Source organism: Vombatus ursinus, unplaced genomic scaffold, assembly GCF_900497805.2.
Source record: "Vombatus ursinus unplaced genomic scaffold, bare-nosed wombat genome assembly UNPS02000749.1, whole genome shotgun sequence".
Classification (NCBI taxonomy): domain Eukaryota; kingdom Metazoa; phylum Chordata; class Mammalia; order Diprotodontia; family Vombatidae; genus Vombatus; species Vombatus ursinus.
In genome coordinates this window covers 16,697,741-16,712,281 of record NW_020940527.1, presented here as the reverse complement: position 1 = coordinate 16,712,281, position 14,541 = coordinate 16,697,741, and the positions used below count along the sequence as shown (strand labels likewise).

Sequence of the window (14,541 nt, the reverse complement as noted above, 5' to 3'; positions counted from 1 at the left end):
AGATAGATAGATAGATAGATAGATAGATAGATAGATAGATAGATAGACGGCACAGAGTGAGTCGAAGATGAAGAGGTGATATCTGGTGAATAAAATTAAGGGATGAGAGAGGATTATACTGGGAGAAGGAAAAAGGGAGAGGTAGAATGGGGTAAATTATTTCACATAAAACAGACAAGAAAAGGCTTTTACAGTGGAGGGGAAATGGGGGGAAGGTGAGAGGGAATGAGTGAATCTTATTCTCATTGGATATGGCTTAAGGAGGGAATAACATACGCACTGAATTGGGTATGGGAATCTATCTTACCCTACAGGAAAATAAGGGGGGAAGGAAATAAGAGAGCATGGAGATGATAGAGGGGAGGGCCAATTGGGGGATGGGGTAATCAGAAGCAAATATTTCTAAGGAGGGACAAGGTCAAAAAAGAGAATAGAATAAATGGGGGCGGGATAGGATGAAGGGAAATATACTTAGTTTTTCATAACATGACTACTCTGGAAATGTTTTGCATGACTACACATGTATAACCTGTATTGAGTTGCTTGCCTTCTCAATGAGGGTGGGTAAGGAGGGTGGAAGGGAGAAAATTTGGAATCCAAATTTTTAAAAACAAAAGTTAAAAAATATTGTTTTCACATGCAACTGGGAAATAAGATATACAGGAAATGTGATATAGAAATCTATTTTGTCCTACAGGAAAACTGAAGGGGAAGGGGATAAGAGAAGGGAGGGCAGATTAGGAGAAGGAGCATTCAGAATGCATGCCATCTTGGGGTGGGGAGAAGGATGAAATGGGGAGAAAATTTGGAACTCAAAATCTTGTGGAAGTGAATGTTGAAAACTAAAAGATAAATGAATTAATTTAAAAAATAAAATAAAATAAAAAAGGAAAAAATAATTGGTTTGTTGCATTTTAAATAAATCTCACTTGAAAGTGTATACTGAGGATAGAGAGAAGGGAGTTGACAACATGAGATATCATGGCAATAAAATCAACAGAACTTGGCAACTGTTCATATTCACTCAGTAGATGATTAATAAATGTTGAATTGAACAATCCAGAACAGATCAGCTCTATCCCTATGAGTACCTCCTTCTTAATACTCAAATGCTACTTCCTAAAGGCAGATATGTTCACTGTCAGAAGCCAAAAGAAAAAAATTCAAAGAAAAATGAATGAATCTCTATGCAAAGGAAGTTGTGGATATAACTTTGCCTCCCTCTCATTTCTTGTGGCCAGGGTCTCCTGGATAGAGCTGATGAAATGAAATGAAATTATCTTTGGACTTTTTGCCAATTTGAATACTTATGTCAAGTAATAATTGGCACAAGTTCGGTTTGGGCTATAGTGTGTGCAAAGGGGAGGAATGGCCAATTGCTTTGAAAACAACATTTCATATGCTTTTCTTGCTCGGTTTCTGGAGAAGCCGAGTTCTCATTCGGCACCATTCTGAGCTGTTGTTTGTTTTTGGAACAGATGGGTAAAACAATCATTATGGAATGATTTAATTCACTCAAAAACACTGCATCCTGTGGTTTTGAATGGCATGACAAATATGGAAAATACCAGAATCCAGGAAAAGGTGCAACTCACAATATGCCAGCACCTAAATTGAGGATTGTCTCAGCCCAGTGATGCTGTATAGAAAGATCAGTTGGACTCTAGGATGATTATTCTCTTTGGACTGTCAGTCACTGATAAAAGAGCAGCTTATAATTCAACTAAGTAGTTTGTAGTAGATGTTTAAATTAGTTATATTCTTTTTTCAACTCCTAAATACCATTTTCTACAATTGTACTGATTTCCTTCTCAGCAAGAGAGTTTCTTACTTGGAAGTATCCCTGTGGCTTTGTCTCATTGTCTGTCTCTATTAAATTAACACTGAGAGTCAGAAGTTATTAAGACTTACATTAATTCTAAATTTGTCTCATTGCAACTTGGAATCATAGGATCCCAGACTTTGAAGGGACTATTGTATGTTGACATGAATTCTTCCTTCTGAGGCCAAGCTGAACAAATCTAATCTCTTTTCTCTTTTACAGCCCTTCAAATACTTGAAGAAAGTATTTTCTTCATCCCACATCCACCAAGTCTTTTCTTCTGCAAGTTAAACATTCTAAATTCCTTAATTTGCTTGCATAATTTATAGGTGAGTATCTTCTCCTTCCTTTGGATTCCTGTTGTCACCACCCTGTTACTAATGAAAACTTACGTGTCAAAAATTACATAAAAGTGTCACCAAGGAATGAATAACCTGAAAATAAGATTGGACCATAATATACCAAGGAATGACAAATGGACAGACAAAGTACTATGCTGATAAAATAAAAATATTAAAAGACTCAGATGAAGGTATTCAGCACATAGTTCATCCATGGTCTTTATTAAGGCTAAGTTCTCTGTGAAAGGACATGAAAAAGAATTGTGCAGGAGAAGATGGTATTGATGGGTCGTTACATGCACTAGAGGAAGAAAGAGCCATACCAATACAGTCATAGACTAATCAAACACTAAAGTATTAAAAAAAAATCTTGGTCTACTACATATTGTGTTACATAGTTCCTGGATGTTTCAGGCATGTTAATTTTCTGTTTAAGGGTAGTTAGGTGGCATAGTAGTTAGAGTGCTGGACTTGGAGTCAGGAAGACCTGAGTTCATATCCTGGCTCAGACACTTAAAAAATGTTTAACCCTAAGAATGTGATCTAATCTTCTCTCTGGAAGTTTTCTCATCAGTAAAATGGGGAGAATAATAGCATCTACCTTACAGGACTGTGGTGAGAAACAAATGAGATAAAAGTAATGCACTTTATAAACTTTAAAATACTATATCAAATTAGCTATTATAAGCAATTTATAATTCAAGGAGAATTTAATTTCACTGAGTAAAGGAACCTTTTGTTTTGTGTTTGTATCCCTGAAAGTACAATGCTATTTCTATAGTTCTTGTTAATTGTTCAGTCATTTTAGTCATGTCTGATTCTTTGCCTCTGGGGCTTTTCTTAGCAAAGATACTGGAAGAGTTTGCCATTTCCTCATCCATCTGATTTTACACATGAGGAAACTGAGTCAAACAGGGCTAAGTGACTTGACTAGGATTACCCAGCTAGTAAGTGTCTGAGGTTGGATTTGAACCTGTCTTCTTGATTCCTGGCCTGGTGCACTATCCACTGTTCAATTACCTGCTCATCTGTCTGTAGTAGGCTCACTAAATATTCATTGACTTACTAATTTATTAAATTCAAAAAATGCATTAGAAGCGGTCAATTTGGACTCATGCCCAAGATGGCTGATGAAACATACACACGCAACACAGATCTCACATATTTATTCCAGGGAAATTATGAAATTTTCACCAGATGAAGAACAAGGTAATGATTAAAACAAATCCAGCGAAAAATTCTAATAAGTGATCTCTCTTTCTCCCTAAATGACCAAAAGTCAGCCTCCGAACAATAGGTAAATGAATAAGATACTAGGAAAGGCTGTGCCATTGTAGGCAAACATAACTGAAATCTAGTGTGATTAGTGATCGGCCAGAGACAAATCTGGTTGGTAAGATTCTGTGTCCAGAGGCTGTAAGATTGGAGGGCCCTCTGAAAAAGCCCTGGTGAATTCATAAATCTTCAGAACATCATAGTATGAACCAGAGTAGCATGCCAATGCTCAAAATGGAAAAGCCTAGGATTCCATGGACTATGAGGACCCTGGTACTCTGTCTTCAGATGTTGTAGAGAGCCCTAAAGAGCCAGGACTCTGAGCCTCCAAGATCCAGGGATACCTCACTCTGGGAAACTGTAGGTCAGCAAAGCAAAAGAGAGGATCCTGGGTGAGATAGGCAAACTTAATTCCCAGAAAAACTCAGCAGAGGGACAGAATACGGCCCTGACAAAAAGCACCATTTTAGTATCTAAATCTGGATAAACAAATCAAAGGAAACACGAACTTTTATACCCACATGTGTGGACATGATTTTACATATATGTGTAGACATATGTACATATATACATACACAGACATAAACCTAAACACACATTCAAATATATATATACCTAAACAAACAATCATATATATATACACACACACACATACATATACATATACATATACATCATATACATATACATATACATATACATATACATATATTCTATAAACTCCCTCATAAGGAAAAAGGGAGATGTGGAGGTTGGGGGGGGAGGGTAAGGGAAATAATAAAGAAGAGGGAATAGTTGTAAGCAAAACAAATTGCTGAAGGAGAGATGAGAAGGAAAAAAAAAAAGAAAGAACCAGAATCTGAGTCAGGTGCCCATCAATTGGGGAATGGATGAACAAATTTTAGCATATGAATGTAATGAATTTTTTTTGCATAGGAAGAACTGACGAGTGATAATTTTAGAGAATTTTGGCAATAAAAAATTGATTCATAATAAAGTGAGTAGAACTGGCAGAATAATTTATTGAAGGACAATATAATCAAATATAATCAAAGCAATGACTGACAATGTCTCCAAAGGCTCTATGACAGAGCATGTTACATGTCTCCTGATGGAGGAGGGATGGGCTTGAGTCAGAAAGAGACATGTGTTTTTGGATATGGCCACTCTATAGATTAATTTTGCTTGAATATTCTTATTTATTATTTTTTTTCTCCTTTCAGTTTTAACTTGGACATGTTGTGAGGAAAGGGAAGTTAGAAAGAGTGACAAAAAAAGGAGGGATATTGAAGCATTTTTTTTAAGTGCACAGAAAGAAAGAAGGAATTTCAGAAAAGTATAGACAAGAAGGATAGTTTTGAAGGTAATTATGGAATTTATTATGTACTATTAAATTTTTAAAGTAAGTACTCTGAAATGGAGAGTCATAGCTTTATATATAAATCTTTTTCCATTCTGTTGTATATATGGTATTACTGTACTTTGATGTTAATATCCAGACTGAAAACTAAATTTTAAAACTTTCTTTTTTTAAAATCAATACTCACACTTTTTCCAAGTACCTAAATGGTTTGTTTCCTTACCTCCCCACAAAAGCCCATTTGAGAGAAAATATTCTAAGAAAGGAAGATGACCTCATTTCATTCCTCAATTAATATAGAAAATTATTTTAGTGATTTGGAAATATGATATAATAAAGATAAAAAAAACTCCTTGTCCATTCATATAAAAAAAAAAACCTGTCACTTTTTTCCCACTGACTTTTCAACAGAAAACATTTGATTTTCATGAGAATATATTAAATGATGGAGCATGTATTATAGAGAATTTCAGTTTGTTTGATGATGGCAATAATAACTTTTATTATGTTTATACATTAATGCACAAGGAAGTTCATAACTTTACAGGCACTTTACATATTCTGATGTATCATTTTTCAATGAATCTGTTATGGCATCTCCTCTGTGAGAAACCAATAAGGCTCTTCAATTATTCCCAATGCCATAGAACCTTCTTTGAATCATAGAATACACCCTTTCCAAGGCTCAGCCCAGATGTATGTTCTCATCAAAATTATGTTATTAGCCAAGATCTGGTTGCTACAAACCAGAATTTTGTCATTGCTTTTGTGTAAAGACAAATCTATCTTTTATAGCAAAGCCAGAAAACAATTTAGCAATCACAAGGAAGAAATTTAACTCTCTGTACACTGCCAAATGAGAATTGGTAAATTTGCATAAAAGATCTGTGCCATTCTCAGAGTGATGCATTGTTTATAAGTTCATTTCAAAATGATACTGCACCTGTTCTCTCACAAAGCTGTGTGATGGGAAACGATCACATATATTTTATCACAGACAATGACAACTCCGTGCAACAGAGATCACTCCACCCCCCAAAAAAGAATTCAAGATCACATAGAACCTAGAACACCTAAAACACTGGCTAGTTAATTCTCATAAAATAATCTCTTTTCATAAGGATACTCCCTTGCAAATTTGGCCTACTTGTGTTATTTTTTTTAAGCCAGCTATCTCATTTCATTGCTTGTTTGGCTCACTAAACCAAGTTGAAGAAGGTTTGTGGTTGCAAAATTTTTTCATATTCTATATCCCTGTATGGCCTCACAGGATGAAGGGTCAAGAATGACTGACCCTAAAATCTCAGTTCTTTTAGTCAAAGCAAATAATAATAGATTTCACATTCATATAGCAGTTTCATTTTTTATAAAACATACCCCTCTCCTCCAAAATTGTGGAAAAAAAGGCTAAATGCCTTATTATGTCCATTTTACAGGTGAGGAAAGTAGGCTCAAAAAGATTAGATAGCTTACTCATGGTCACATAGATAGTAAGTGCCAGAGCTGAGGTTCCAATCAAGGCTTCTTGACTCTAACCCTAATATTCTTTCCATTATATCTAGTAGCAGGGTAAGTATCTGTTCTAAAATTACTATTTTTCAGTTTTTTGTTTCATATTAACTCTTTAAAATTACAGATAAAATGACAAATGCTGGTTTGAATATTTCAGACCTCTTGTTCTAATCATTTTGCTTTTATTACTTATATTACCTTGCAGCATAACATGTTGTATAAACACAAAATTTCATAAACATGTGTGCATATGTATATATACATGTATACACCTATATATACATACATGTATTATATATACATATACTTATACATATTCCCTATATAGATAAATACACTATATACATGTAAATATGTGTATATATATTGTATATTTACATATATATTTATTGTAGGTCCCTAAATTTATCTGCAAGTTAGGCTTCAGATTGGTGCTACTAATCCCTACAGATTTCTAGAGGCAACCCTGAAGTGAGTTCTAATACCATTTCTCATGAGCCTCCATGTAATGTCTTCTTGAATGTAACTGAATTAGTTTTCATCTCTATAATTGCAGTTAGCATGAATTAACATTGACAGAGTAATATATACTGATAAGGTATGGCAAGGACCAAAGTACCACAATATCTCCACAATATTTGGTTAAAGATTCTTTCACAAGGAAATAGAGTAGAGGGGAAAGTAAGCATAAGCTAAGAAAGTATATTTAGCAAATGGGTATCTCATAGCTTCTAGATGAATAGACATTCTTTTCTCCTTTCCTGGGGTTTTCACGAATTCCCCTTCCTTGCTGCGCCGAATTCAGCCTCTCTCAGCTCCCAAGTGGATGTGTTACTCATTATTTTCATAGTATCTCCAATAATATTGGCAATGAGGGTGAGGTAGAAGCAATCCTCACCCCCATCATCACTTGCAGCTTTCTGGGCCTAACATCTCCCCTTAAACTCTAAAGATATTTCTTATAGTTCTGAGATATCAAATAGGACATCTCATTAGAGTTGTCCTAAGGATCAGTCAAGATCGTTGTTATCAGTGTATGGCATCAGTGCAACCAAATAGTTGAGCTACATCTAAGTGATTTTAGAAGAATTGTATATACTATTACTCTTTGTCTCTTTTTCAGCGGATGGTGCCACAGGAACATCTGGATTTCCTTTGTGCTGAAGGCAGTGTCTGGGTTTGTTGTTTGCTGAAGGAAAGTTCAGTCTGATTTTTCCATGGTCTGGTCCATGACTTAGGTATCAAGACGAAACAATTCTGCCTGGTTCTATCCTGTCTTCATCAATGTGTTCTGAACACAGATTTTGGTAGGGTCTTGTGTGTGGTTACAGGTCAAACTGCAAGTATTTAACAAAATTCCTATACATGGAAATTGACACACACTAAAGGGCATTTTCCCTCCTCACTGCCAGCTTATTTAGGATCTGGAGTAGTGCAGATTATTGGAGCAAAATCCATCTTCCAATGTAATTCCAGAAATGTAATTATGGATATTCAGTTAAGAATAGCTTAGAGAAAGATGGGTGCCAATGATTTCTGGGGCCAGAGGAATATAGCATATTCATCAGCTTTATAGTCCCCTGATCAATCTTGAATTAACCTTTTTTTTGTCTGTATGCAAATATAGCCTTCATTTTATATTTAGTCCCCTTCATTCCCATCTTCCTCCTATCTTTCCGAAAATTCTTTCTTCCATCAGTATATATGGGGACAACTCCTGTTGAATAGTACTGAAAGTCTCTTGGGAAGGAAATCCTTAAACATGGATGAATAAATGGAAAATTTGTATGATTTAATCATAACTCATTTATGTTTTATTATAAGTCTATCCTTGAGATCTGTGCTGTTGAACCACTTTATAACTGTCTTTTAAATACATCAGTAATGAAATTCTCTTGGGAGGGATTTAAGATAGATTCATCTCATTTTGAAGAATATTAATATAAAACTTCATTTTTTCCTAAGATTTCTCTCACCATTTCATTTAGTAATGCACTCTCAGCTTATCATACTCAATGTGTTATGTTGTCAGAAATTACAGAAAATAACACCATCCGCAGTTAACCTCTCAGATATTACAGAACCATGACTACTATTTAGCAATCCAAATACAAGAACATGCAGGGAAGGTTTAATTTTTCTTTAGGGAATAAAAACTGTTTGGAAAGGCCTAACCAGTAGAACTATTATTCTCTGAAATAAAATATTCAGTAAGAAATTGCAATCTAAAAGGTATAAAAAATATAAAACTAGCTACATAAAACTGCAAGTAATCAGTCCAGTTCCAAAACAAGGCAGATGGAAATATGCTAGATAACTCTATGAGTTTGAGTCATGTAAGTGAATAAAGTACAAGTGAGTTAAGTATATGTTGTTGTTGCTGCTTTATTGCAACAGTAGCCTAGACACATCAAACACAAGCAAATTCAGAAGCCAAGGTTGATTTGGAGTAACTGTAGGAATAGCTTTTTAAAGTATCAAAGAGATAAGTTATGAGTTCTTACCCATGAATTCGATCCCCAAGTGGTCTGCTATACCAATGCAAGCATATAAGAAGGAACGGAAAAGAGAGAGAGAGAAAAGAAGTGGTTAGAAGTGAATCATATAAAACAAACAAACAAAAAAAAACTGTAAGTATTAACCATCTAGAACAGGTAGGATATTAAATTACTAACCATAATACTCATCACAAGAGAGATATACTTAAGATTTAGACACAATAATATGGAGCCCTGGTCTAACTCAGTCATTCGTATACACCTTAGGGCTCAAGAGGGTATTTGGAAGTACTCTGAAAAATACAGTAAATATAGAATAACCATAAGAAAACAATCATAACATCAAAACACTGGTCGTCTCCAATAAGGTATTTATAAACAATAATATATAAAAAAACACTTCTTTTACATAAACCTGTCCGCACACATATACACATACGCACAGTTTGGAGAAAGACAGATGGCTTTGGAGTCATGAAAGCTTGCATTCAAGCCTTGCCTTTGACGTATTCTACTCAAATTAGCAAGGACAAATTACTTTATCAGTGTGCTTAGGCAACTCTCTGACACTGTAAGTTACATACTAGCCTGCTAACCCTCATTGTTGCACTGTAAATTCCCCACGGTTTTGATATATCAGACTTGGGGAAAAAAAAGTTTTGACTATGCCTGTGTATGTGCCCATGTGTGCATGTGTGTATACACATACACACACAAGTGAGATAACTAGTTTGGTATCATAGGTTTAGAGTTAGACTTGGAGTTAAGAAGACTTCGATTCAAGTACTGCCTTTGAGTCTTCTTTGTTGTGCTACGTGTGAAAATTACTTCAGTTCTCTAAGCCTCAGAAAACTCTCTAAGATTTTAAGTCACAGATCTGTGTCTCTGTGTATATTTATAAATAGAAAGCTACCAGTCTACTTGGATCCTTTCAGCTGGGTAGGACCTATCAGAGACTGTGGAAAGAGTAATGCCCTTCAATAAATCAAGGTTATCTTTATGCCAGTTTCATTAAAAGATAATTATTCCATGTAATTAGTATATGATTGCAGACTTCTCTTGGCACATGTATGCTGTCTATGTAATATTTAGCTGCCTGAATGAGCTGATTCATATCATGAGGACCAACATTAGTAGGAAGTGCATAATATCATTGATCTACAGGTATAGCGGACCTCAGGGCTCATCGAATCCAACTCTCTTATTTACAAATGTATTGCAGTGATTCCATCCTAAAGTCAAATACACTCTCCTCTACTTGCTATTGAACGCCCTTTAACATCTGCTTCCAAACTACTTTTTTAGTCTTCTTGTACTCATCTTCACAGTTCAATGATCTAACCAAGTTGGCCTTGCTCTTCCCCGTATTCAACATTTCATCATCTGTTTTCATTAGCACAGGCTAATCTCAATGTCTGTTATAGACTACCTTCTCATCTCTGTTTCTTATAATTCCTAGCTTCCTGCAAAGTACAGGTAAAATACCACCACCTATGTGAGGTTTTCCTTGCTGGTTCTCCTAGAAGAGAATCTTCCTTCAGTCAAAAAGTCATCTTCTACTTATTTTATATAAATGTTGTACATTATTTACAGATGTGCATGTTGCCACTCCCAAAAGAAAGTAAGGTCCCTGAGGACAGAGGTTATTTTATTTTTGTCTTTAAATCCCCAGTGCCTTGTGCCTTTTCTGGTACATAGTAGGTCTTTAAAATAGTATGGAAGTTAGCACTTGTATGGCACTTTGAGGTTTGCAAAATGCTTTAAAAATATTGTCTCACAATAACCTTGGGAGGCAGGTTCCATTATCATCCCCATTTTACAGATTGGAGGAACTGAAATAGAGCTGAAATGACTTGCCCAGAGTCACACAACTTGTAAATGTCTGAGGTTGATTTAACAAAGGTCTTTCTGACTTCAGGTCCATCATTCCCTTCCCTGCATCAACCTATGCTTGTTGATTGATTAGTTGTTGAGAGATTGATTGAGAAAACTGAGGCCTACTACTCTTTTAATATTTCATCAAGGCTAGATAATAGGATCATAAATAAAGAACTGGAAGGAAACTCAGGAACAATTTATTATAACCTTTTCATTTTTTAGATGAATAAACTAAGGTCCAGATATGTTAAGTGAATTGCCCAAAGCCACACAGGTAGTATCAGAGGTAGAATTTGAATCCAGTTTCTCTGGCTCCAGAGGTTGTGTTCTTTCCACTATGTAAGAAAAGTCATAGGAGAGATGGCACATAGTAGGTTCTAAATAATTTTTTTTACTGCTTGATTGTTCAATTGATTGAAATGGAGTAGTCATCTTCTGTGAGCATCTCAAGGGATCATAAAAGGTCTGCTTGAAGCCTATGCTGCAGCTGAGTGAAGCCAAGGCAAAAGGACTACTTTTGGCCAAATGTCGCCTGCTGCTGCAGATGTGATGCTCTCAAAAAACTCAGATTGTCAAGACTCACATGCCTGAAAACTATTCACAGAAATGGTAAATTTGATCAATTTCAAACCAATTTGAATACTTTAAACTATAATCAACTTGTGTCAAGGGTAATGAATGTCAAGAAAAAATCTGATGTGACCAAACACATAATTTTTAAATTATTCAAAAGCAAAAAGAGAAGGAATAGAAAAGTTAAAGAGGAAAAAAAAAGCTGTCATCTCTTATCATCACAGAAAGAAGCATCTAAATTACAAAAGTTATAATTCTTGGGACTGTGGCTAGGAGAAAAAAGATTGATAATCTTCATTTACTATAGAGAAAAACAACTAGAAATTAGTTATTTGTGGAAACTGACTCAGCCAGGATAGATTCACACACATAAATAGGCAAATCACATTTAAAAGAATTAGACCACATTTCATTATCTGTTCTGTGTAAAATTTAGGACACTCTTGGCACTTAAATATACAATGATAATAATAATAACAATCCTATTAATGGGTGTGATGATAGAACCAATTAAAAGAATAACTCCTGCATTTTATAGGTCATGGCTTTGAAGTTTTATCCTTACTCTTTTCATTCCACCCAAATTTGCTTTTTTGCTAGTTATGTTTTTTTTTAGATAGAAGTTATTGTATTTTAAGAAAAGTGAGGAAATAAACATTTGAGCAATTTTAACAGCACTATTATTAAAATAATAGTGAGAGGCAACATGATGTACTAGATGGGGAACTGGCTTCAAGGCTAGGAAAACCTTGGTTCAGGTCTTTCCTCTGATGTATATTGGAAGTTTGATGTTGAGCTAGTCATTTTTCTTCTCAGTGCTCTAGGCAACTCTAAGAATATAAGTTGCAAAGAAGATGTCATTCTACATTGATAGATGGACTTTCCTCATCCAGGAGTTCTCTCCTGGATTGGATTGCAAATCCAATCTCTCTCCCTATTACTAGGAGTAATTATAATCAATAACATTATTTTATCTTTAATTCTATAAATATTAATATATTATCAATATTGATACTTCATGATTTATACTATTTCACTTAAAATATAATCTCTGCCTCAGATAATGAATGAGTTCATTTGCAAGGAAGGTCAAGAATCATTGGATTTAAGAAAGAAATAAATCTAAGCCAAGTCAGTGTTGAAAAAAAGTTGCTCTTCTGAAAATTGGGCCATCTAGATAGCACAAACAACAAGGATTTCCATCAGTCACCTGCTGTCTGATGCCATATAAAAGAAGTAATCTGTCTGTGTGGCATGTAGATCTGCATTGAATTGCTGGGAAGAAATCTGTGAGGGCAAGATATGGGACCTAGGCAAGATAAAGCTTCTTTGGCATTAAAATCCAATGTCCTGTTGTATGAGATCTCTTATGGTCATTGTGGCAACATATTTTTCTTTTGTAACTTTGCTTAAGATGATGTTAGATTAATTGAGACCCTACTCATTTGGAAAATGTTGGGTCAAAATATTTGAAATAAGGAACACCTCATTAATGTTATGGTGCAAAGAGATTCAAGGAAAGGCTGACTGCTTAATCACTGATAATATAAATTCCAGTAGGCACTATAGAAGCTTCATCCATTCATTCATTATGATGTTTTGAGTTAGAAGGGGATTAAACAAATAGCTAGTCCTATTTCCTTCATTTATAGATGAGCAACTTAGGTCTACAACAGTAAGTGTCTTACCCAGTACCATAAAGTTAGTAAGGGCTAAATCTTGGATTCAAATGTGGATCTCCTATTTCCAAATTCAGGACTCTTCCTAATACATGATGGTGTTATTATTAGTAAGAGCCAGACCACTCTCCATGTTCTTGCTATGGGTGGCTGAGTCACAGACCAGAATGCTGATCATGAAAGGGCAGCTAGGTGGTACAGTAGATAGAGAAACAGCCCTGGAGTCAGGAGAACCTGAGTTCAAATCTGGCCTCAGACACTTGACACTTCCTAGCTGTGTGACCCTGGACAAGTCACCCCACTGCCTAGCCAAAAAAACAACAACAACAAAAAAAAGAATGCTGGCCATGGTGTTGACTCACCTCAACTCTCGGGTATTTTCTAACTAAGTAATGAGGACTTCAAAGTTGAAAAATTAGGGATTCTTATTTAGTACAATTACAGATCATCAGGTGCATCCTTTGAAAGATTTTTGTTGTTATTGTTGTTTTGTTTTTGTTTCTGTCAGCATTGTTGTATTTATTAGAATTCACTACTTTGAGGAAATATTCTTAGAGGACAGTTTATGATAGGAGTCAATGATGTAAGGATCCCTGTTCCTGCAATATCTAAGGTCTAGTCTTTTGTTTCTATATTGGTGAATTCTTATGCCTTTCCTGAGCCTGAAGCAATTGCCTTACATCCAGGAAAGAAGAATCATCTTTTCTAATTTCTAAAAGAAATTAAAATTCTTTATTGGGGACTTACTAATTTGAGTCAACACTCTTTCTACTGTACCGTTGCACTTAAAGAAAGAGATCATAAGTCCTAGTGAACACTAAATACGTAGGATGTCCTATTGTACTCTATGAACATATTTACAACAGAATTTATATAGACATTCCTCAAGACAATGAGCCAAATTACTTTAAGAGGTTGTTCATGGACCTTTGTTTCTGAGTTTCTCCTTATTCTTGTAAAGTTCACATCTGAGTGCAATACAACCAGTAATTTCATAACAAATGAGTAGGCTTAGAATTAGCATGCTGAAGTGATGCTTAATCTGCATTATTTCCTAATTTATTTTAAACATTCATGGAGTTATTTTATGTGAAATATAATTAGAAGTCAATTATAGCAATTTTTTTCCTTAGAGGGCATGCCCCTTAAATTGGTATCAAAAAGAAACTATAATTTAAATCAATAGCTGTTTTCCCTCCATGGTATTATTATTATTGTTATTATTATTATTATTTTACATAATTTCTCTGAATGTTCTACATCCTCTCACTTTATGAAAATCCATTGCTCAGAATTTCAATTTTCTATTTTTTCATTTGATTCTTGCAATGACCACAATTGGGAATGTAAATTATAGATTAATATCTTCACTTAATATCAAGGAATTTGGGATTCAAAGAGACCACATGTTTCGCCCAAGGTCGCAGAGCTATTTCACCTCAGAACTATCTCTATAGTTCATGCTTCTAGGTGATTCATCAGTTGGTTTTTTTATCATGCCCCCAAAATATTACACATATGCCACTACATTCAGTGAGTTTATAATCTAACTGGAGAGAAAATACAAAGACATATGAAACAGTCAAATACATATAAGACATCA

At 34.9% G+C, this 14,541-nt stretch overlaps 1 protein-coding gene across 2 annotated transcripts in view; it reads right to left on the bottom strand.

Annotated features, from left to right (window-relative positions):
• The window catches only part of NRG3 (neuregulin 3), a 1,130,481-nt gene that overhangs the window by 138,526 nt on the left and 977,414 nt on the right, over positions 1-14,541 (bottom strand). Inside the window, exon 4 of one of the 2 annotated variants that reach the window (XM_027860767.1) lies at positions 8,815-8,841. In XM_027860767.1, the coding sequence (XP_027716568.1) occupies positions 8,815-8,841 (27 nt within the window). The remainder of the gene's footprint in view (positions 1-8,814; positions 8,842-14,541) is intronic. The other variant, XM_027860774.1, reaches the window with a different exon arrangement.